The 25,060-nt window shown below is 39.6% G+C and overlaps 1 protein-coding gene across 1 annotated transcript in view; it reads right to left on the bottom strand.

Annotated features, from left to right (window-relative positions):
- DOCK4 (dedicator of cytokinesis 4) overlaps positions 1-25,060 on the bottom strand; it is a 249,780-nt gene that overhangs the window by 145,084 nt on the left and 79,636 nt on the right. Inside the window, exons 13-15 of the mRNA XM_023513222.1 lie at positions 13,816-13,940; positions 12,756-12,918; positions 4,797-4,903 (exon numbers count right to left, since the gene is read on the bottom strand). Of these exons, the coding sequence (XP_023368990.1) occupies positions 4,797-4,903; positions 12,756-12,918; positions 13,816-13,940 (395 nt within the window). The remainder of the gene's footprint in view (positions 1-4,796; positions 4,904-12,755; positions 12,919-13,815; positions 13,941-25,060) is intronic.

The raw sequence follows: 25,060 nt of genomic DNA, 5'->3' as shown, positions 1-25,060 counted from the left end.
TCTGGCCTCCAACTCCCAAGTAGCTGGGACTATAGGCACACTCAGCTAATTTTTCTATTTGTTTTTAATTTTTCTATTTTTTATAGAGGTAGGGTCTCACTTTTACTCAGGTTGGTTTTGAACTCCTTGCCACAAGCAATTCTCCCACCTCAACCTCCCAAAGGTTTTCTCATTCCTTAACTAGTCTATCTTTACTTATTCGTGTATTTTACACATTTGCATTTATTAATTTTTATTTTTTTATTTTAGTTTATGAAATCATAGCTGTGTATATTAATGCAATCATGGGGTACAATGTGCTGGTTTTATATACCATTTGAAATATTTTCAACCAACTGGTTAACATAGCCTTCACAGCATTTTCTTAGTTATAGCATATGAAAGCTATAAATTGGTTTCATAGTAGGGCTGAGTACACTGGATACTGTTTCTTCCATTCTTGAGATACTTTGCTAAGAAGAATATGTTTCAGCTCCTACATTTATCAATTTTTCTTTTCGTTACTGATTTGTGAAAACTCTTGAAAAATTGAGAATAGTAACCCTTTACAAGCTGTGTTACCACACTGTATTTCAGTTTAGTGTGTGTTTTAATCCTGGATTATGATGATTTTATTAATATAAACATTTTAAATTTTATATAGCCAAATTCAGAAATTTTTTATACTTAATTTTTAACATTAAACATCCTTAGACATGCTCTCCTCACGTGCAGATTATAAAAATGTTCACCCATACTTTCAAGGCCCTGTCAGCAGTTTTCTTTCTTACTTCTGTCTGGAGCTTGTTTTAGTGTACGGAGCCGGTTAGGGATCTAGTTCTTTCCCCCACACCCCAGTACTCACTCCAGTCTTCACACCACTTATTAAATGGGCTATATTTTCAGCCAGTGATTTGCAATCAACTTCTCCTCTTTCTTTTTATAATAAGTTCAGTAGGGGTCTATGGCATACCTCCTGGGTGAAGGGCTCAACTGCAACTTGAACTTAACCTAACCAATGCAAACAGCGTAAATAATTGTTTGGACCCTTGGATTAATCGGAAATTTAAATAAATAAATAATAAGTTCAAGTCTGCGACTGTCAGCAGGCAGCGTTGCCTTCCTGCCACAGCAGAATAAGGATAAGTATTATGTTGGAAATATGGTTTTATAATCATAAAGTACAAGTGGCCTTGAGCTGAAACCAAACTTGTTGGCCCAGTACTATGAGAAAGAAAACCACAGCATCAACCAGAATAAAAATAAAAGTTCTTATACTTGGCAAGTATTTTCACGGCTCTTTAAATAAGCAACACTAAATAACTCTATTCATAAGAAAACTCAGCTACGTGGAGGTTTTCTGTGGAGTTAATGCTTCCTGATGGGTCTATACAATGTAGGTTTGCCCCAAGGTAGACAACCTACACACACCATACTGAGCCTCCTTTGTTGGGGAGGACAAATTTTTCAAGCTCTAATAAATCTTTCTCTATGGATTAAAATTCTGGGTATTAAGTCAAACTTCGTATAAGTGCTTCAACTGATTCAAAGCCCTGCTTTTAAGACAAGTTTTGGCCAGGGCACAAGGATAGGCCTCTGTCAGGGAATCAGTACCAGCTGCACTTCTAACTGCTCACACAGAGAAGGCTGCTCTGCCACCTGGTCTCTGGGCATTTTAAACATACGGATCTTTCCAATCAGCAATCAAGAATCTTGCTATATTCATTTGTTTAGAGATGTCAACCAGTTTCCAGTGTCTAAGTAGCACCCTCTGCCCCAGAAGTGAGAGTCTACATGTGGTATATTGCATAGAAGTGATTCACTCTTCTATATATTATTAGGAAACTGGAGCCCAGTTTTAATTATCTCAGCCCTGCCTTTTCTTTTTCTTTCTTTTCTTTTTTTTTTGAGACAGTGTCTCACTATGTTGCCCTGGCTAGAGTGCCGTGGCATCACGGTTCACAGCAACCTGTCACAGTTCACAGCAACCTCAAACTCTTGGGCTTAAGCAATTCTCTTGCCTCAGCCTCCCAAGTAGCTAGGACTACAGGCACCGGCCACAATGCCTAGTTATTTTCTTGTTGCAGTTGTCACTATTGTTTAGTTGGCCTGGGCTGGGCTGGAACACGCCAGCCTTGAAGCATGTGGCTGGCGCTGTAACCATGGTGCTACAGGTGCTGAGCCTCAGTCTTGCTTTTTCTGATTCAAGATTTAATGTCATGTAGATATCTATATAAAGTACCATTTGTGTTTTTCTGAAAACTGAAGCTGAAGACAGTGCCTGTCATAGTATATATCTCTTATAAGGGACATTCAAGCCTAAAGCTGAAATTAAACAGACCACCCCCATTTCTAGGACATTTAACTCCTCTGCTTGCTTTACTGGTTACTATTCTTTCAAATAGTTTTTTTCTTTGTATTTCAACACTGTTAGCTCCTTGAGGTCATTTTATAAAGTAGAGAGGATATAAGTGCCAGAAATGGAGAGATTCGACTGTTTTGATTGTCACTATTTTCCCCAGCACCAGAACATTGCCCGGCTATAGTTTGTGGTCAATATATGTGTTTAATAAATAATGAGGAAATGAATGATTAATAAGCACCTAAATATTTATCACATTAAAATAGAAAATACCAGGTGTGCTGTGTATTGCCATTCATTTTATTGGAAGTAATCTACAAGTAAAAAAAGTTTTTGTTTACATTGTTTTTCATTCATTCAATACATCTTCACTGCACATTTTCCTCCTGCCAGAATCCCTCTAACACAGCTGTTGCTCTTGAAGGGTTCATAAAGGCAGGGATCATCAGATTATTCTGGGACAGTGTGCAGGTGCCCAGGGAGCTCAGGAGAGGGCCGTTGGCCAGCTGGGAGTACCGGGAGTTGGGCTAGGAAATGGGGGACAGCTCCTGATGGAGTCTGTGGCCAAGGTGAACCTCAGGAGATGAGCAAAAGGTAGTAAGGGGACAGGCAGGGGCAGGCATGACTCCAGGAGTCCCAGGGGCTGAGCAGAGCAGAGCAGAGCAAACTCAATCATCAGGCAGGGGGTGAGGAGCCAGAAAACAGCTGGATGTGGCTGCAACACTGAGCAAGAGGCAGGAAGTGGTGAGAAGTCAAACAGCAGAGAGGTGGAAGCCTGGCCTACTGAGAAGCCTGGGATCTACTCTCTCAGCAATGAGGAGCTTTTGAATGGGTCTTAAACTGGGAAATGACCTGGTTGGATGTGGACTGTAAATGGACAACTCTAATGTCTGGGTGGACCATGGATCCAGGTTGGCAGGACCAGTGAGCATAGGTGAGAGTTAGCAAGGGCCTGGCCATCACGTGGAAATAGAAATGGAGGAATGCAAAGGAGAAATATTTTGAAAAAAATCACCTATGCAATTTGAAAATGTATTTTTATTCTATACTTCATTATTATTGTTATTCTCAGATAATTCCTATGGGATTCATGCTTTGTGAATTTTCTTTTTGTTGCCTACTACAGTATACTTTGTTCCATGTGGTTTATTTATTTATTTATTTATTTATTTTTTTGGAGACAGAGTCTCAGTATGTCACCCTCGGTAGAGTGCTGTGGTATCACAGCTCATAGCAACCTCAAACTCTTCTTAAGCGAGTCTCTCTTTTTTTTTTTTTCCACTTCTAATTTAATCTTTATTTATTTATTCTTATTAAATCATAGCTGTGTACATTAATGCAGTCATGGGGTACAATGTGCTGGTTTTATATACTATTTGAAATATTTTCATCAGACTGGTTAACATAGCCTTCATGGCATTTTCTTAGCTATTGGTTTAAGACAATTTCTACATTTAGAAAGTTTCACGTGTACCCTTGTAAGATGCACCATAGACGTGGTCCCACCAATCACTCTCTCTCCACCCATCCTCCTCCCTCCCCTCCCCACCCTTCCCTTTCCCTTTTCCCCATATTCTTGGGCTATAATTAGGTTATAGCTTTCATATGAAAGCTATAAATTAGTTTCACAGTAGGGCTGAGTACATTGGATACTTTTCCTCCATTCTTGAGATACTTTGCTAAGAAGAATATGTTCCAGCTCCATCCATGTAAACACGAAGGAGGTAAAGTCTCCATCTTTCTTTAAGGCTTAAGTGATTCTCTTGCTTCAGCCTCCCAAATAGCTGGGACTACAGGTGCCCATCATAAGGTCCGGCTATTTTTTTTTTGTTGTTGTTGTCGTCATTGTTGTTTAGCAGGCTCAGGCTGGGCTCAAATCCACCAGCCCCGGTGCCCTAACCACTGAGCAACAGGTGTTGAGCCTGAGCCTGTTCCAAATGTTTTTATGACAGTTCTTGATTTAAAAGAATAGCTGCTAATTTTGTCATGACAAAGTATAGCCACTTCTCAGCTTGCTTAGTAAGAACAACCTATCCCCCCCCCCACCAAACAAACAAACAAACCACGTAATGTTGACCTTGCTAAATTTACCTCTGGAGATATAGAGATCTATCGAAATAAGATCATGCAGTATCTAAAAAGTTATTTGTAAGGTTTACTTAATCCTGTCATGGCAAAGGCAAGGATTTAAGATCAACATACAGATTTATCCAAATATCACCCCTAAATTAAGATGAAAAAATAAATCATCTCTACAATATATTTTAAGATATGAAATAGAATGTGGAAAGAGTATTTAAAAAACAAAACAAAACAAAAAAACTCTCCCTACAAAGAACTGTACGAAAGAATGTCCTTCTCAAGCATTTTTTTTTCCTTTTCCAGAGTGGTGAGATGGGGAGTTAATATTTCAGTCCTGTTTCTCCTGCCCATCACCAGCCTCTGACTGACGTACCTTATGCACGATGAGCTCGTGAGTGCCATCTGGAAGAGTCCTGCCATCTTCCTGCATCAGGGGCACAAAAGAGAAACCAAACAACTTCTTCTCTCCTTTTTCCTTTGCTGTTAAAAAAAAAAGAAAGAAGAATCACTCGCTTATTCAAGTGCACGCCTGCACATCTGTGTTCAGGTACATAGCTTGTCTGGAAGCATGAACATCCAGAAATACCACCCCTACACCCTCGCTCCCTCCACACCATGGAAAGCAGCCATTAGAAGAAGTCATCGATCAAAAGTAGCCACTCTCTAACCATATTCCTGATGCTTAACCTGCAACTTGCATTTCTTGTCTAAATTTTTTCATGGGATTTATTACCTGAAGTTGTGGAGTGTCTGTTTCTTCTCTTTGCCCCTAAGCACTATTGAGGACAGGATTCTGATCTGATTTTCAAAAAGTACCAAGAACACAGTAGGTCCTCAAGAAATATATGTTAAGTCAACGAATAAGTGAGAAATGAAATGTTTTACTTGCTACTCATGGAAAGGGAATCTCTAAGCTCTACTGTGGTCCCTGGCAGGACTTTTTCCCCCTAAATGCATACATGTGAGGACAGTGAACTCCATGGAAGCTACCTCCCTGGAAAAGGTTAGGTACAGTGAGAGACAATAGGAATTGCAAACTGTAGTTTGAGGAAGGTTTACTGAACCAGCACTCTAGAAGCCGGAAATGAGGCAATGAGGATTTCAGATGCCTAATTAAGAATTACAATGGCTAGAAATGCCAAGGATCATTAGCAATTATTTATAGATCAGGACATTGAGATCACAGATGTTAGGTAACTTGTTGTAGATCTCATAAGTATAATTCCAGTTCTTTCCACCAATCTTCTTTTCTCCAAAAACGGAGAAACCATTAACAGCAGCTTGTTTTCAAATTGACTCTCCCCCTGTATTTCATACTTAGATGGGCAGAGAGCTGCCAGCAGCCTATTAAGCTGTAGGGCTGTTCTTTCCCACACAAGAGTTACACTTAAATAGAAAACTGCTTTGGGATGCAGTTAAGACTTGGGCTGGAGGAGTAGATTTGGTAACCCTGAAGATCAGACAAGAGGTTTAGAAGCAAAATTGCTCTTGGCATTTAACCACAGAGAGGTGGAACCTCACTCAGTCATTCTGGATAGCTGGCGTTGGCCTCTACTTTGAGGATATCCCTGAAAATGTGATTATAGCAAAGGATTTTTGTTTAAAATCATTAATTTCAACCCAGAGAGAGACAGGGAAAAATATTGATGTTTGTTAAAAGTTAAGCAAAAATCTCTGCAAAGATGTCTGAAAAGAGATTTTCACGTTTGATGCCAGTGTTGGATCTTAAGAGTTAGAGGAGAAGACTTCTTTGGAAATAATTTCCTACATTTATTTGACTGTTTATGTTTTTGACATGGTTTGTGATATTTAATACAGACAGACAAAAAGAATAAAGATTCCAGAACAAAAAAAATTATCTAAGATGACAAAAACAATAGTTTTCCCCAATTTTCTTTGTTTTAAAATAAAAATAAATAGCAAGCAAAGTTTACAGTACTCGACCTTTTGTCCTGAGCTATTAGATCAGGATTAATAAGCTGAATGGACTGTTACACACAGAACGCATAGTGCGGTCTCTTTTCACTAACGAAGAGCCCTAAATGTATGGATTCTACCTCCTAACTTCCCAATTCATTCTAGTACCCTACTCCAACAATTCTGCCCTCTGCAACCTACAGTTCATCCACTTTCTGCCCCCTTCCCTCTCACTTCCCACGTCTATGGTACTTTATTCTAGTCACTTCCTTGCAAACATCCACCATCCCTCACACTTCCACTCTAACAGTCCAACCTGGTTAAATCCAATTTGCAGTTTATCCCACATCAAGCTAGAGTAATATCTCTTTAATTAACACACATAAACTGCAAAGGGCTTCCAAGCTGGGCGATCTTTCTACATTTACCTATTCAACTCACTTTCCTGCTTTTCTAAGGTGATTATTGCACTGGTTCTTCTCCCTTCTCTGCCTCCAGCTTCTTGGCACTCTCTTTACCCTCAGAAGATGTGTAGAGAGATCCTACCTGCTCCAGCACCCACCTGTTAACCCACCTGCCCCTGTGCCCTCCCATAGTACCAGAACTATCCTGAACTGTCCTCACTCCTACCGAGGCCACCTCCTTCCCTTGCCTGCTACAGTCCATGAGCCTTTCTCCAAGGACATTGTTCCTAGGGCTCTCTCTTCTCTATCATGGTCCTTCCTTTCTTCTGACTCAGTTCCACTAAATAAACGTGCCTTAACAGCTACATCTAATTAACAATAACCACATATGACCCATTGTTCTATTGAGGCTACCATCCCATTTCTCAGTTCTCTTGTATTCTTCCTCTTTTATTAAAATGCCTTTATTTTTTAGAGAAGTTTTAGGTTCCCATGAAAATTGGGAGGAAAGTACAGTGATTTTCCATGTAACTCTTACTCACTCCCCCGCACCCATCTTCTTCCACCTTCAACAGCCCCCACTAGAGTGGTACAGTAGTTACAAGTGATGCATGCTGAGACATTGTTATGGCCCACAGCCCACAGTGCACAGTAGGGTTCACTCTCGGTGTTACGTGTTGTATGGGTCTGGATCACTGTATCATAATGGGTATTTGCCACTACAGTTTCACTACCCTAAAAATCCTCTGTACGCTGCAGCATCCTCTGATCTTTTTACTGTCTCTGTGACTTTGTCTTTTCTAGGTCATGTAGTTGTAATCATACCTTATGTAGCTTTTTCAGATTGCCTTTTTTCACTCTGCAATATGCATTTAAAGTTCCTCCATGCCTTTCCATAGTTTGATTACTCATTTTTTTTCAGTGCTGAGTAATAGCCCACTGTCTGGATACACTACAGTTTAATTTTTCATTCATCCACTGAAGGATGTGATGCCATGGCACTTGGTTGTTTCCAAGTTTGGGCAATTATGAAAAGCTGCTAGAAACATCCATGTGCAGGTTTTTGTAGACATAAGTTTTCAACTCCATTGAGTAAACACCAAGGGCCATTATTACTGAATCATATGGTAACAGCATGTTTATTTAGTTTTAAAAGATATTACCAAACTGTCTTCCAAAGTGGCTGGACCATTTGCATTCCCTCAGCAATGAATGGGAGATCCTTTGCTACATTTGCCGGCATTTGGTGTTGTCGGATGTTCCGGATTTTGGCCATTTTATTTATTTATTTATTTATTTATTTATTTATTTATTTATTGAGACAGAGCCTCAAGCTGTCCCCCTGGGTAGAGTGCCATGGCATTACAGCTCACAGCAACCTCCAACTCCTGGGCTCAAGCGAGTCTCCTGCCTCCGCCTCCCAAGTAGCTGGGACCACAGGCGCCCGCCACAACGCCCGGCTATTTTTTGGTTGCAGCCGTCATTGTTGTTTGGCGAGTCCAGGCTGGGGATTCCAACCGGCCACCTTAGGTGTACGTGGCTGGCGCCTTAGCCGGTTGAGCTATAGGCGCCGAGCCGATTTTGGCCATTTTAATAGGTGTGTGGTAATATCCTGTTCTTGTTTTAATTTTCATTTCCCTGGCAACATGTGATAAGTGATAGAAAGCATCTCTTCATGAGCTTTTTTGGACATCTGTATATCTTCCTTGCTCAGTATCTGTTAACATTGTTCATTTTCTTATTACTGAATTTTTAAAGTTGTTTGTATTTCTGCATAACAGTCCTTTATCAGATATGTCTTTGGCAAATATTTTCTCCCAGTCTGTGGCTTGTTTTCTCATTCTTTTGATAGTTCTTTTCACATACCAGAATTTTTAAATTTTAATGTAGTTCAGCTTATCAATTCTTTCTTTCATGTCTTTGGTGTTACATTGCCAAATCCACAGTGATTAAGACTTTCTCCTATATTCTCTTTCAGGAATTTTACAGTTTTGCATTTTACATTTAGGTCCATGATCCATTTATTCAGGACCATTTGTTTAAAATTCTGTCTTCCTCCATTGTATTGTCTTTGCTCCTTTGTCAAAGGTCACTGACTGTATTTATGGGGGTCTATTTCTGGGCTCCCCATTCTGTTCCATTGATCTATTTGTCTATTCTTTCCCAAGACCATGCTATCTGAATTACTGTAGCTTTCTAGTAAGTCTTGAAGTTGATATCTGATCTCCAGTTTTGTTCTTCTGCTTCAATACTGCATGGGCCACTCTAGGGCTTCTGCTTTTCCATATGAACTTCAGCTCAGTTTTTTCCTATCCACAAAATCCCTTGCTAGGATTTTAATTAGGATTGTAGTGAGTCTATAGATCCAGTTAGAAACTGACATGTTGACAATACTGAGTCTTCTTCTGCATCAACATGGCTCTTGTAAAAAACTTCACCAAAGATTTGTCACTATTCACTGCTTTGCCTTCCTTTCCTCCATCTCACTTTTCTTTTAGATAGAGCCTCAAGCTGTCCCCCTGGGTAGAGTGCTGTGGCATCACAGCTCACAGCAACCTCTAATTCCTGGGCTCAAGCAAGTCTCCTGGCTCAGCCTCCCAAGTAGCTGGGACCACAGGCACCTTCCACAACAGCTGGCACCTTCCCGGCTCTTTTTTGGTTGTAGCTGGCATTGTTGTTTGGCGGGCCTGGGCTGGATTTGAACCCGCCACCTTAGGTATATGTGGCTGGTGCCTTAGCCACTTGAGCCGCAGGCACTGAGCCCATCTCACTCTTAAACTCATGCTCATTACCATAAATTCACTAACGCCACTTGTCAGATCCAGTGGCTTCCATGGTGACAAATTAAATAATGTACCAGTCCTCGTCTATTTGATTTACCGCACGTACCTGACATATCTGATCAATCCTCTCTTGACAAACTGCCTGATTCTGTTCTTCCTTGACTGTCCTTCCATCTGCCAGCTATTCCTTCTTACTATCATGGATTGGCTCCTTCTTATTCCTGCTCTAAATGTAGTGATGCCCTAGGGCTCCAACCCTGGACTTCCCTGTGCTATCTTAACTACCTAGGCTTCTCATCCAGTCTCAGGCTTTCAAACCCATTAGAATCAGCGATGTGTTGGAGCTAGACTGTAAGGGCTCCTAAGAGCTTGGAGTGCACATCTTTCCCCAACTCCACATTCAGTGACATCACTTACATCACTGACTTGAAATCAGTGATAACGGGAGTATTTACACTATTGAAATCAGCAAATGCTATAGTCCAGGGCTTCCCCTGTCCAAGTGCTGGTTATTAAATATTTACAACAGATAAACTACTGAACTATACAGTCCCATTTTCAAGTTTAAGTGTCTAATCTGGACCTCACTCCATTGGCTATTGTGGATATCTTGACTGCCTAATAACCATCTCAAATTTAACTTATCTAAAATGGAATGTTTCATTTTTGCTTCCTGAACAGATTCTTCCTATTGTCTTTATGACTCATCAGATGATCGCTTCATTCTCAGGCCTAAATTGTTAGGTCATCCTGGACATTCCTCCTTCATTCACATCTAATCTGTTAATATTCTGCAAAAACAAATTGAACCTCTACCATCTCAGAGCAGGAGTCATATTCATCTCTCATTTGAAAGACTAAAAACACCTCCCAACAGGTTTTCCTATTTCCAACTGGCCTACCCATGATCTATTATCCATACAGCAGCCAGATTTATCTTCCCTCCAAGTCCTCTTAAGGCTCTCCTCACACCATATAAAATCTGCAGTCTTCACCATGATGCCAAAGACTGTATGAGATCTGGCTCCCCTGCTGCTTCTCTGGCCTGCTTGCTATTCCTTGAAAATGCCAAGCATTTTCTGTACTGCTCTCTCTGCCTGAAATATTCTCTCCCCTGGCACCCCAGGGGTTTAGGCCCTTACTTCTTTAGTCTCCTTATCAGAGAGGTCTTTCCTGACTGCCCTATGTAAAATAGTAACTCATTACCTTCACTTTTTATCCCCAACCCAATTTAAGTCTTCTTCACTGCACATATTACTTACTAGCTAATATATTATGTATTTATTTGCTCACTTGCTACCTGTCTTTCCTTTCTGGGATAAAACTCTGTGAGAGGAGCTATTTTGATGTGTTTGTGAACCTATCTCCAGTCCCCAGTAAAGTGCTTGGCAAATAGTGAGTGTTGAATAAACATCTGTATCATGAACACATAATATTTTTGAATTAATATATGTACACACAGAGAAACACTGGAAAGCCTGTGGGATACACTGATTCCATTGGTTATTTGTAGTTTGCAGGGGTATTTTTCTTCTTTATGCTTTTTTGTTTCTTCTAAATTTTAGTAACAACGATCATTAAAAAAGCCCAAACCTGTGAACAATGTTTGAAGTACAAAGATAAGACGCAGGGATCTAATAGATTTTATTAAAAATAGCCTTTATTCTGCTTTCCAAGTTCTGAATTATAACAGTTTCTCCAAATGCTCTTTTTCCCTTTCTCCATTGTTTCACCCTTATTTTCTCTCTCTTTTTCTTGCCTTAAAGCTCAAAGCTCATATTAGGCCCAAATGAGAATTTATAACAAGGACTGGTGCAAGGAATAGTGCGGCAACCTTCCAAGACCTTTATGTTTTCCTCTTCCCAGTCCTTTCCATGAATTCTTCTGGGAATTTGGAAGAATCATAAGACTCTGCTAGCCATCTTTCTGCATTCTGAAACATCCAGAAAAGTATAATTTATGGAGCTCCCTGAGCCAGGTATGAAATATGCCAACGTTCCAGCAATGAACAAAGTCCTTCTCCTCTGAACCTCGGGTGAATTATAGCATTGCTCAGGTGAAGTCAGCATATATCTTTTGGCAAAGAATTAGTCCTTCCAGACCAGAGGGGAGCCTGAAGCTTCTCCAATAATGCAATTTTCCTGGAGCTCTTACTTGTTATACTGCTCCCAAAGCAAGGTTCACCAGACAGAACACACACTCTGGGGCGTGTCTAAGATACAATCACTGATGCAGGAAATAGCAGAATATCCCTGGTCTAGGGGTTCATAGGGGGAAAAAGTGGGGGCTTCAGGGGGTGGTAATGAGTACAAAAGAATTAAAATAGAGACACACACAAAAATCACAATTTTATGGATAGTGATGTTCACATGGACAAATCCTATATCATTTCTATGTCTGGGGTTGGTTAAATCTATAAAATGAGATAATTACTTCATATCTCCAAGTTCTTCTCTGGTGACATTATTTGATTCTCATTTGAATACATCTGCGACTGTACAGTGATGGAGATACACGATATAAATCTGAGCCTACCCTTTGGGTTTTCTAGTGGCCTCTCCAGCCCAGACAAGTCCCAGAGGGTTTCCCTGATCTGTTGAAAGCTGGATCCGCTCCTAGCGATATCGTTCTGGTTAGCGTCATCTAAGACCACCAGAACCAGTCCAGTTTTTAATGCTGTGTTTCCCCTTTCTATCTAATCTTTCCAGACCATAAGTGGCAAACTGATTTTTATGAAAGTAAGCAATCTAAGGAAAAGCTAGATTTCCTGTATATTTATTATTTATTTTTCTCTTTCCTCTGTTTCTGTAGAACGGTGCTTTTCAACCCTTTTTTTTTTATCTCACAGCACGCTTGAACCTACATATAAATGTCTGTGGCACAATTTATGCTGATCAAAAAAAGAGAACAACAACAACAAAAAAGAATATACTTACTGTGCTTTGAACTTCTTTTGAAAATAATTTAATTAATGACATTTAAAAATGTTCACAGCTCACCTGAGATCCTTTCATAGCACACGGGCGAAAATCACTGCGGTGGACGTTACCGGCTCTTTGGGAAGTGAGTTCACTTACCTCTTGGGACCTCCTTGCCTGCTTTGCTCTCTCCTGGAGGTCCTGAGTTTGTCACACACTTTCTGCAGATCAGCCTGTCATTACACCTCAGTAACCAGGTTACCCCAACACAACAACGACCTGCGGGCAGGCAGCACCACCGCACACTTACTGGAACAGTGTCGGAACTCGAAGCGGACGTGAGCGCCCCGGAATTTGTCCACAGGAATAGGAAGCTTCAGCAGTTCTGACCACCGGGGGCTGTTGTTGTGGTACAGCACAAAGGAGTGGTAGTCACTAGCCGGTGGCTCTCCAGAGCCGAAGGAGATGAAATCCTAAGAAAGGAAACACGCGGGTTGAAGACAGTTCCAGTGGAAGGTGCTTTTGAAAGAGGCAGAGCCGTCACTTGGCTCTCCCTGCCTGTTCCCTGCAGCACTTCATGGGAAGTGCCTCCCGGTCCCTTGTCGCGCTGTTTCTGCGCCTGCTCTTGCCCAGCAGGCTGCATCTGTTCCACTCTGAAGCTCGTCTCCCAGGCTTTCCTGTGCCAAGGGTGGACCAAGGCGACATGTGGGAGCTGGGCCATTGTATGCCCCATTTGGAGTTCAACTACTGGCAAAGTTGGTGACCTGCTGCAGTCGAAAGCCTGTTCTGTGCCTTAGTGGTGACTGACTAAGTCCCAGGGCCAACCCTCATGTTTGACAGGCAACTGTGCTTCTCTATCAAGGGGGGCGCACAAAAAATACTTCTTCCATAAAGGAACCTACTGTTATGACCCCAGTGAGAAGTAGTACTCTAGTCGTCACACCCTGCTTTGGTTAGAATGAAAATATGTAAGAATAAATGTGATAGCTTTTTTTTTTTTACTCAGTTGACAAAGAAAAAACATTCATCTCCAAAACTATGATAGATGAAGGGAAAAAATGAAAAACTACTGTATTTAAGGAATAGCTGCTATAGGAAAATTGTTGATGTAATTAAATGAAATGTTTTGCTTTTCTTCTTTCTTTTCTGAAAGTCATGAAGCTTGTTGTGAGCTGGGCGGGTGACACAGCACTCTAGCCTGGTCAACAGTGTGAGGCTGTGACTCAGAAACACAAAAACAAAACAAAAAAACGCAACTACATGGGAGGAGAGAAGAAAAATAGGATAGAAGAGAGAAAAATGCAAATCAGAAGTTCAAGCAATTATTTAGACTTCTTTTACCAAAAAATATCCCATGTTAACAAACATACCTTTAAGGTCTGGCCATTACTGTCTATAATAAACATGGTCACTTCCACATTTCTGGCCACACTCTTTCCTCCTTTCTCAAATTCTCCCCTTTCTATGGTGATATATAAATCATTCCGCATTTCACCTATTAGGAAGGAAAACCACACGATATACAGTAGGAAATGTAATAACACATTCTATCAAGAAAAACTTTTATACTTTATATGTACTTGCGTAAGATGTATAACATTATTTTTAAAAATAACCTATTTGTACTTTCATAAAAGGGTCCTCATCATCATTGCCAATACCTGGAAGAATCAAAGCCAGCCTCTGCTGCTAGTCTGAATTAGCAATACTGCAATTGGACATCTTGGAGGGGAAGCCTGGGACTGAGTAGGAAGGTGTTGTCAAGGCCCACCATTTTTCAATATTTACCTCATTTAATTTATGAGGTGTGATACAAAATGACAGCCTAGCAGGGGTGCCTCGTCAAAACCAGTCTTATTACTTTATAGTCACAGCCATTTAGAGTAGAAAATATATGTAACTGGAATAAAATAATAGGACTGCAAAGGGTACAATTACAATTTCAGTCTTTCCCAAAATTCATGGGCAAAATGATCTCACTGCTGGAAGAATCCAGATTAGCATTTTATGAACACAGATGTAGAATAATTCAGTCATAGGAGCTCAGCCTATTTCATACCATCCAGCAATAAAACAAATGAGAAAGGCCTTAGATTGAGATACATTCTGCATATAAATATGCCATCTATTTTTTCTTCTATTGGTGACTTCGACAACTTGAAGGCTTTTAAATATTATTCCTTTGTTATTTTGCAAGAGAAAAAAAAAAGCAGAGAAATTTAATACCAACTACAAACTTAGACAAATGTGCTACCAGCATGCTTTTTTACCTTTTCTGTAAGAACTATTTTGATGGGGGTGGTGAGTGGATAGGTGAGAACTCAGTCAACAAAGTGCTACTAAAAAGTTTTTGAAGGTAAATGTTGGTGAGATGGCAAGGTTCAATTTTCTTTTACTTAACATAGATTTCAAACATTTGAAAAATCAAAAGTAATACTTTTTGTTATGTAATAAAAATTCTTCCCATAAGAAAGTAAATCACCAGAAGGAAAAATAACCATAACTATGTCTACAATTGGGAGATTTAGAAAACTTCCTGACCAAAGTGTGTACAAGAAAGCATCTCAGCTCTTTCCTATTACAGGAGAACATCAGACTGCCTAATTATCTTCCTCCACAAAGACCAACTTTCTATGATGGCATCGTTCGTTTGTGAATGACCTGGGCTACGAGGAAACAGATGGGCCATAAAACAGAAAAATCAAGTAAGTACTGGAAAGAATTACTCACCCTTTACAAAGAATATATAAAACACATATTATAGGAAACAATTGATACAGAGGTCTCTGGCTTATGAATTTCTAAAACTTTTATACAGCTCATATAAAGCAACTCGGGAAGGCAATGAACTGAGAAGGAGGAAAGCAACATATTTCAACACAGTTATAATCATATGTATATGTGTTCAAAGTTTGTTTTAACTATTCGACTTCTAAAATAAATTCTTAGAGAATGGCCTAGTCAATTTTTATGTTTGTTAGATTTTTTTATAGCCTATTGCACTTTATTACCATCTATATTTTTTACAATACTCACATCCCTAATGTTAGTTATTTTAATGACTCCATTTAGAATAAACAGCAAACTCACAAAGTTTGTCCTCTGAGTCAACCAACTTCAACAAATAAAAAGTGGAACTGGTGCACTAATGGTCTGCACACAGGCAAGCTCAATAGGAGGTCTGGGAGAAAATTCTGCCAATGGTTTTAACACTAGTAGATTTGGCAGGGAAATAAATAGACATCCAAATAAAGGTATATTAGAGCAAAAGATATTAGCTAACAATAGCAACATTCCTTTGCTTTCTGGAGCAGGTAAGTAGCTCTGTTTACAAACTGACTACCAAATATACTGATACACTAATGGGAAGCATAGCTACAGGGGATTTTGCTTTATGAATTTCTTATAATGAGTAATTATCTTGTCCAAGTCACACAGGGATTAATTGTCCTACAAAATGAAATGTATGTGTTTCTTGGGAGGGTGGTGTCCACTCTTATCTACTGGAAAGACATGGCCACTCAGATTCCAGTGAAGATAAGATGGAGCAGTGGGAAAATTGCAGCCTTGGGGCCACTTATGATCTTCTGGATCCTTGAGTGTGGCCTCAAGGATGTTTTGAATACATCCAAACATCACAGAACAAATCCTTTTATTTTTTGAGACAGAGTCTCACTTTGTTGTCCTCAGTAGAGTGCCATGGTGTCATAGCTCACAGCAACCTCAAATTCTTGGGTTCAAGCAATTCTCTCCTGCCTCAGCGTCCCAAGTAGCTGGGACTACAGGTGTCTGCCACAATGCCCAGCTATTTTTAGAGATCGCTCTGGGCTCAGGCTGGTCTCAAACCTGTGAGCTCAGGTAATCCAGCCACCTTGAACTCCCAGAGTACTAGGATTATAGGTGTGAGCCACTGTGCCTGGTTAGAACAAATCCTTTTAATAAAGGGACTTTTTTTGTTTTAAATAAAATCTGGATTCAGTTGAGGAGCTGCATTTGGGGATCTGGAAGGTCACCTGTGGCCCCAACATTGCAGGTTCTCCATCCCTCCAAAAATTCCTTTTCCATGTACCTATATTCATTTAATAAATATTTCTTGAATACCTACTATGTGCCAGCTACTATTATTTTGGCTAGGTAGATTCAGCAGTGAACAAAGTAAAAGAAACAATAAAATCCTTTCCCCAGAGTTGAGATTCTAGGAGCAGTGGCTCTTTAATAAATAAGTAAAATATGTAGCACACTGAATGGTAATAAGTGATGTGGATAAAAGTAAGATGAAAGGGAGTACTGAATGGGACAGAGGAGGAATTAAAATTTTCAGCTGGGTGATGAGAGAATGCCTCATGAGAAGATGAGAGATCTGAGTAAGCTCTGGTTTGACAAAAGAGCAAGAATAAAAAAGGTGTTTGCTTCTCAAGCCAGTCCTCAAAGTCTGCTTAGCTCAAAACCTAGCTGGTTTCTTCTATCTCTCCCTTACAAAAAATATTCCGAATTCAAATGCACCTAAATGCTGTAGGGTCACAGGATGATCAGAATAAGGAGATCTAGGGTCCAGTTTCTCTCCGCTTCGGCTTCAGTCATTGAAACGCCTTTAACAGAAGCTTTAATTTCCTGTTCTTTCACTGTCACTATCCCCATAACTCGCAATCTTTGAAAATCTTTCACACCAAAATAAGATTTCTTTGAAAAGAATATGTGACAAGAACACATCTCCTGGATGACATTCTGCATGTGTCTCTCCCCAGGAATTTTGCAGCTTGCTATGTTCCAAGGCTGCGAGGTGCTACACTTTGCCAAAATATGCAAAGGATAAATTTGAAATGAGCGCTAACTAAAATCAGTACACTTGATGTTGACTCTGGAGAAATGCAATAAGCCTAAATGGTGTGAGGAAAGCACCTTGGGTAATTAAGAGAGAAACCATAAAGTGAGTATGAATTGGAGTCACAGCACCGGTGTGAAAAGCTATTTTCCTGAGAGTGTTTATTAACACCTCACACCTCTCAAATTTATTACTCTGTAAATGTGATGTGTACAATGCTCTCCTCCCTTTAGCAGGCCCACTGGCTGTGAAGACTTTTCAAAATATCACGGTAGATGAGATAAAGGCCACAACAGTGGGAACAAACTCAAAAGAGTTCAGTGACTGCAGTCAAATGAGTTGATTAATGGCTTGACCTAAACAGGCAAGAGGTTTCCACCAGTAGCTTAAAACCTGGATCCTTGATTCCAGCTTATGAATGAGTTGGTTAAAGGCATTGAGTGCACAATCACCAACTTATATAAACCACTGCACACATAGGGCCTAGCACAGTACTTTATCTGTACTGGTTATTTGTTAAGATTTATAAAACTAGAAAAGAAAATTTCAGTTAAAATTTCTTTTAGTTAAGAAAAAGTGCAAATGACTCAGGGTTTTGTGAACTTAGGTCTTAGATGATGACGATGACAGCTGTAGTGGCAGTCTTAGTAGTGACAGCAGCAGCAGAACACTTCATTGACTACCTGCTATGTGGCAGGTACTCTGTGAAGGGCTGGAAGTAGAAGGTCTCATTAAATTCACATATCAGCTTTATAAGAAGGCACTCTCATTTCCCTTGTATAGATGAGGAAATGAAAGTATAGAGATTAAGAAAGCTTTCCAGGTATTATCAGTAGCTCTATTTTACCCATGAAAAAATGAAATTCAACCGAGTGAGAATGGCCATAAAATAAGCTGGTGGAATTCAGGCTTCATCAGCGACAGTGTCCAGGGCCACAGGAGTCCTTCCTCTTTTGGCACTAGTCAGACTAGTCTTGAAACACCGATTTCAGTTCTAGGGACTGTATTTTTAGGACACAGCCAGACACATATATCATCTAGACCAAAATCATTATGGAGAAAGGATTGAGAACCTATCATGGAAAAGAAGATAAGAAAGTTAATTGAATTTAAAAATGTTGATATCCCAAGTTAAAAAAAAAAAAATCACACCAGTGGAGAGGAGGTAGAGGGAGACTGGTCCAAGATGAAATTAGTCCTTTTGAGAGAGGATGTGATGATGTGCTCTTGGCCGTTATAAATATTCAAGTATGAGCTAGAAAACCACCACCAGGGAACACAGGAGAAAATACATAGGAATAGCCCTGAATGGATGTGGTAGGCAGAATAATGTTGCCCTTGCCCCAAACATGTCCAGGCCCTAATCCCTGGAATTTATGAACATGTTACCTTACATAGCAAAAGGGACTTTATAGGTATGATTAAATATAAGGATCATGAGATAGATTTTCTTGTATTATCAAAGTATAACCACAAGGGTCCTTAACAAAGGGAGGTAGAAGGGTCAGAATTAGAGAAGGGAATGTGATGAGGGAAATAGAGAGTGTAGCTATGTGTGACCATTAGCCAGGGAGCGTGGGCAGCCTTTAGGCAACAGATTCTCCCAGAGAGCCATCAGATGAAACACAGCCCAGCTGACACCTGGCTTTTAACCCACTGAGACCTACACAATCTCTGACCTTCAGAACTGTGCTATTTTGACAAATTTGTGCTGTTTTAAGCCACCTTGTCTGTGGTGATTTGTTACAGCACCCACAGGAAACTGATACAATGTGCCTTCCACACCCAAGCTGCCATCACTTCATGACACCTTCCAAAGAGGGAAGGGATGGAGAGAAGACTCACAGGTGCCTGGAGACTGAAGCAGACCACAGAAGGGAAAATGCACACATGGGCTGAAATCCTAACTAGTATTACACTTCAGATTTTTCATACAGAGGACATTTCACTAAAACTCATCAATATTTTCTCTGTTTTCTATTGTTCCCATTTTTGTTTTGCTCTGTTCTTAGGAGAGTTCTGTGCAATACTGAACTCTTTTTGAGGAGAAGTTATTTATGTTTGCTTATGACAATAAAGCAGACACTGCAGCACCTATGACAGGCTTTCGAGAACAGCTCTGCACTGATGCAGGGGCAAGGTGGGCTGTGGCTCCCTGCGGCTTGTCCCACTTTGGTGCACTGTATGGAGATCTGGCAGAGTGAGTGGGAAAGTCCTACTTTCTTGGGCAGCAAGGGCTGTTAGCTTCACAATTTGGGAGGCACCAGCACCTTCCCCAGTCTGATCTAGGTCTGGAATACAACCTCGGGGTGACATGGTAAAATCTTAACCTCTCCCTTTCTCCAGTTACTATGCCATTCATTGGGTGAAAGAACACCATGTCCTCAGGTGAGCAGGGTCCGGTATAAGCTAAGTGATTATACCTATATGGCATGGAGGCCTAGTGACTTGGATTAGAAGGCAGTGAGTTTGGGTAAGATTTAGGTGTATTTTAAAGTAAGATTAAATCCTCCCAAAGTAGGATTACAACTAGTTAAATTACATCTGGTGATATATATTTCACTACCAGTATGTAGTAAAGAATAACATTTATATTTGAAAGAATGAAATTGCTTAGTTTTTTAAACATAAGGCAAACAAGTCTATAACACTCATCTGAACCCACCCCTGTAAACTCTGACCAAACAGAAATTTCACTTATCTCAACTATGGCCTAAAGACCAAAGAAATGGGAGGCTTGGTCTGAATAATATTTGTAATATAAATAAATATTGATGTTGCGATCAAAACTCAACCTTTCCCCTCATCACTCCACCATTAAAAATTTTTTTTTAAATAAACTTAGGAGCTACAAGTACAGTTTTGTTACATGGATATATTGTATAGGCATAAAATAGTGTACCCATCACCATCACCTGTATACTGGACATTATACACAAGAGGTCATTTTTATTCCTTAACTCCATCCTGCCCTCCTACCTGTTGGAGTCTCCAATATCTATTGTTGTACTCTATGTGTACTCATTGTTTACCTCCCACTTATAAGTGAGAGCATGCAGTTTTGCCTTGTGTTTCTGACACTCCACTACTTTGATTTACTGTTTTCTTTTCTTTTTTTAGTTAGGAGCTTCAAAGATCTACTCCAAGTGAATGCACCAGAAGGTGTCAATGATGGATACCCTAACAAAGAGTGACAGTTTAACTGATTGGAGTGTGGGAATAAGTCTCCAGGGTCAGAGGGTACAGGCAAGCAAGATAAAGTAGGGAGATCATGAAGGAGGATAGGAAACTTTTGCCCAGAAAGTCACAACCTTAGGGTAAGAATGGATGTTCGGGGTGTGGGGGCAGGCAGACCTTCCATGATGTTCCGGACACATCAGCCAGCTTTGCTCCTGAACGTCTGATGGATGGAAAATCAGATGGTCCTGATACCCAGCAACAGTCCAGGCCCCACTGCACACACAGTCTGTTAAGACATTTAAAGTGTGGCTGTCCAACAGGGTAACTACTGCCACTGTGGCAGTCGAGCACTTGAAATATGACTTGGCTTGAAAGAGACGTGCTGTATATACAAGACTCACCAGCTTTCCAAGAGGTTGAGAACAGAATGGAAAATAATTCAGCAGGAGCTTCTTAATATGGATTACTTATCAGAATGGTAATATTTTGGATGCAATGGATTAAATCACATATGTGTGTATATTGTTAAAATCAGTTTCAACTCTTTTTTCTTACTTTTTAAAAAGTGGCTATTAGAAAATTCAGAGTTACATTTGTGGCTTGCATTACATTTCTATTGGAGAGCACTTATTTAAATACTTTTGCTGCTCTCCCTCCCTTTCATAGGCTCAGAGACCAGACCCCAGAATACCCGTCAAAGTTATTTGGCTTGAGGGTTGCAGTGGCGTAGCTTTAGAGAAAATGACTTTTCTTAGGTGGAAATTATATATACTAAGAAATTAAGTGCTGAGTAACAGACCCTTACCCCAGAGAAGAGTCCAGAGGACCTCATGATGGCTTAAAAGCTCCTAGGTAGGTCTCTTCCTCACACTGGGTGACCCGTTAGATCTATCTGTGCAACAGCAAAATGACCAGAGGATGTTTCTAAGGTTTTACCATTCTAAAAAGAATTTGACATTGATTACATTCTGTGATCCTCAAAAAGAGTTCTGTGTATGTTGTTGTCCTTGTTGGGACCACAGATAATTCATTCTGCAGAGAGGCAGTGACCGTGTCCATGAACTTGGTATCACTGATATAAGCACATGCCTCACCTGTGTTGACCCCTGTCAGAACACTAAAGATGTAAATTAACTCTGAAGGACAGGTCTAGACAACAGAAAAAACAAATCATCCTTGTAGATTGTCAGTGTAGCACTGGGATTAGAAATGTTGCTCACAGGCATTTTCTCATTGAAGAATTCAGCTCAAGTTTTCATTATAGCCACTGGTGAGAATTAACAAGTCTGAAAATAACAAAGGAAAACAAAACAATGACTGTAGGTTTCCTAATATGAAAAATTTTAGTGAGTTTTAAAGATGCTTTCAGCTGGTTAAGGAAATATATACATCTCTCCCTTCTCCCTCTAATTTGGGAGATTAAAAAGCCAAAGAAGAAAAGGAGAAAAGAAAGAGAAGGAAGTGCTTTTAAACCATTTCTCTTGTAGTTCCCGGTACTGCAGATCTGTGTCTGGCTGGGCCATTCCTCTGGACAGTGAACTCTGCATTACAGCCCGGTGCCAGGAAGGTACAAAAGCGAGCCTTATTCCGCAAAAAGTTCCTTTCTATCATTAAAGCCAGACAAAAGCTGCACGAGCATAGTGCCTCCCGGACGATTATTCAGCCAGTGAAGTGTCATCTTGCTTTATATTTTTCCATTTCTCAATGACACTGCCCAGAGACCAAGCTGAGGAATTCTTCTAACAGCTGGCCGCATTCTGCACTGAAATATGTTTTCTATATTAGATTTGCCCATCAATTTGCTTCCCAGTGGGATGGAGTATTTTTCTTTTTTGTTGAAGAGGAAATACCAGTTATTTTTAGCAACTCGAAATAATGAACGGTTGCATGCCACCAAGTAAACAGTTCTATAAACAGTCATTTTCGACAACAGTAGCATGGGCTGCTCGGGCAGACTGGGACCCTGAGTTAGGTCAGGTCATGTCAGGAAAACTTACAGGCTATTCTCTCAGCCTTCCCTGCAAGATGGAAATTCAATCAAAAGACCACAAAAGGGTACAATGGGCAATGCTGGTCATGTTAGGCCTTTACTCACAGCAATCCTATCACTGGGTCTCAGCTGTGACAGCTGCCTTCTTGGCTACAACTCCTTTCCCTTGATTTACACATACAATTTAAGCAGTGGCTTAGAGGATCCATTTTAAAAAAACACTGTCAGCATTTTAAGACTACTTTATTTGGTCTATCTCCCTTTTCTTGGTTGTCGAGAGGGAAGCCTGGGACACAGAAATACTATTACTTGATATGCTACTTGTCACCTTCTAACATGTGGACAAAAGATTGGAAGGTCTTTGTTCCTATGGTAGATCAAACACAAGTGAGGTCTTTTTAAAATAATTCAGTGACTAATAAACATTCATTCCTTGCTTTGTAAAACAAGGACGGGCATGTCTAAAAAAATTTTTTTAATGTAAGCCACAATAACCTGTATAGCTTATGCCTATTCTGAGGTAAGAACTTTTTTTTCTTTATCTTTAGGAGATCTAAAGATGAAAGAAAGAAAATAAGAAGAAGAAAGAATAAGATCAAGATGGAAAGGAAAAGAGAAGGGAAATGGGAGGTCTGGACACACAGACAGGCATAGGCAGAACCAAAGCCTGGTGAAGAGAACCCCACCCCTCACAGCCCTCCACTCCTAGGGACAGTGTGAAATTTCTAGCACCTTTGATTTATTACTAAATGGCAATCAGACATTTTGGCTTGTTTTTAAACTTTAGAAGTGTTATTTATTTTTTAAATCATTCCTGTAATCATTTTAATGACTACATTATATTGCATTTTATTTACTTACAATGATGTATTTAACCAGTTTCTTATTATTTGACATTAATATTATTTTCACATTTTTTTGTTTTTATTAATTTTTAATTAAAATCATAAAATTTAGGCATACTATAATATGATGATTTGATATACAATGTGGAATGCTTATTTCAAAATGATTAACATTGCCATCACCTCACTTACTTATTTTTTTTTGTGGTAAGACATTTAAAATTTACTCTTAGTTATTTTGAAATATACCCTGGCATTACACATATTAGGTGATCTCACCAAATGTCCTCCCTCCTCCCACCAATCAACCTTCCTTTCCCTCTCTTTCTTCACCCTTTCCTCATGCTAAACTATATTTGTGTTTTATCATTCATATGAATGTGTGTTTATATATTTGGTTTCATAATAGTATTGATTACATTGGATACCTTTTTTCCATTCTTGAGATACTTCACTAAGAAGAATGTGTTCCAACTCCATTCAAGTAAGCATACAAGATGTGTCCATCCTTTTTATGGCTGAATAGTATTCCATGGAATACATATACCACAGTTTGTTAATCTACTCATGGGTTGATGGCATTTGGGGTTGATTCCACACTTGTCAATTATTGCAGTTATTGGGCTGCAATAAACACGCTGGTGCAAATATCTTTGTGGTACAGTAATTTTTGTTCTTCTAGGTAGATACCTAGTAATGGAGTTGTGGGATCAAATGGATGGTCAACTTTTAGTTTTTTGAGGATTCTTCATACTTCTTTCCATAAAGGTTGGAATTCCACTGCAATTCTACCAGCAGTGCAGCAGTGTTTGCTTCTCTCCACATCCACGTCAGCATTTATAGTTTGGGGACTGTGTGATGTGTGGTAGATGATACCTCAAAGTGGTTTTGATTTGCATTACTCTGATGATTAAAGGTGATAAGCATTTTTTCATGTGTTTGTTGGCCATTTGTCTGTCATCTTCAAAGAAGTTTATGCTCAAGTCTCTTGTCCCTGAAGAAGTGGGGTTGTTGTTCTTTTCTTATTGATTACTTTGAGTTCTTTGTAGATTCTAGTTATCAGGATCATAACATGCAAAAATCTTGTCCCTGAAGGCTTCCGTTTGGTTGTAGTGCCCTTAATTGTGCAGAAGTTTTTTAGCTTGATCTATGAGTGTGTGTTTATAAGTCCCTATTATTTATTTTCGGTACTGCTGCAATTGCCAGAGGGGTCATATTATTTCCCAGGCCAATATCTTTAAGTATTTTCCCTGTACTCTCTTCTAGTACTTTTATAGTTTCATGTTTTGAATTTAAATCTTTTATCCAGTGAGAATCAATTTTTGTTATTGGTGAGAGGTATGAATCCAGTTTCAGTCTTCTACAAGTGGCTAATTAGTTCTCTCAGCACCATTTGTTAAATAGGAACTCTTTTCCCCGATGCATGTTTTTGTTTGGCTTATTAAAGATCAAAAGATGATTTGTGGCTGAGTTCATCTTTGGATTCTCTATTCTATTCCATAGATCTAAGTCTCCATTTTGGTGCCAGTACGATGCTGTTTTGATCACTACAGATTTGTAGTATAACCTAAAGTCTGGTAATGTGATGCTTTGTTTTTATTTAAAAGAATTGTATTGGCTATTCGGGTTTTTTTCCTGATTCCATATAAAATGAAGTACTATTTTTTCAAGTTCTTCAAAGTATGGCATTAGTGCTTTAATGGGGATTGCATTAAAACTGTAGATTACTTTGGGTAGTATGGACATTTGGCAATGTTGATTCTATTTTTTTTTTTTTT

Source organism: Otolemur garnettii, unplaced genomic scaffold (genome assembly GCF_000181295.1).
Source record: "Otolemur garnettii isolate 467f Iridium unplaced genomic scaffold, OtoGar3 scaffold00037, whole genome shotgun sequence".
NCBI lineage: Eukaryota > Metazoa > Chordata > Mammalia > Primates > Galagidae > Otolemur > Otolemur garnettii.
Note: the sequence above shows the minus strand (reverse complement) of the source record. Positions and strands in the feature narration are given on the sequence as shown.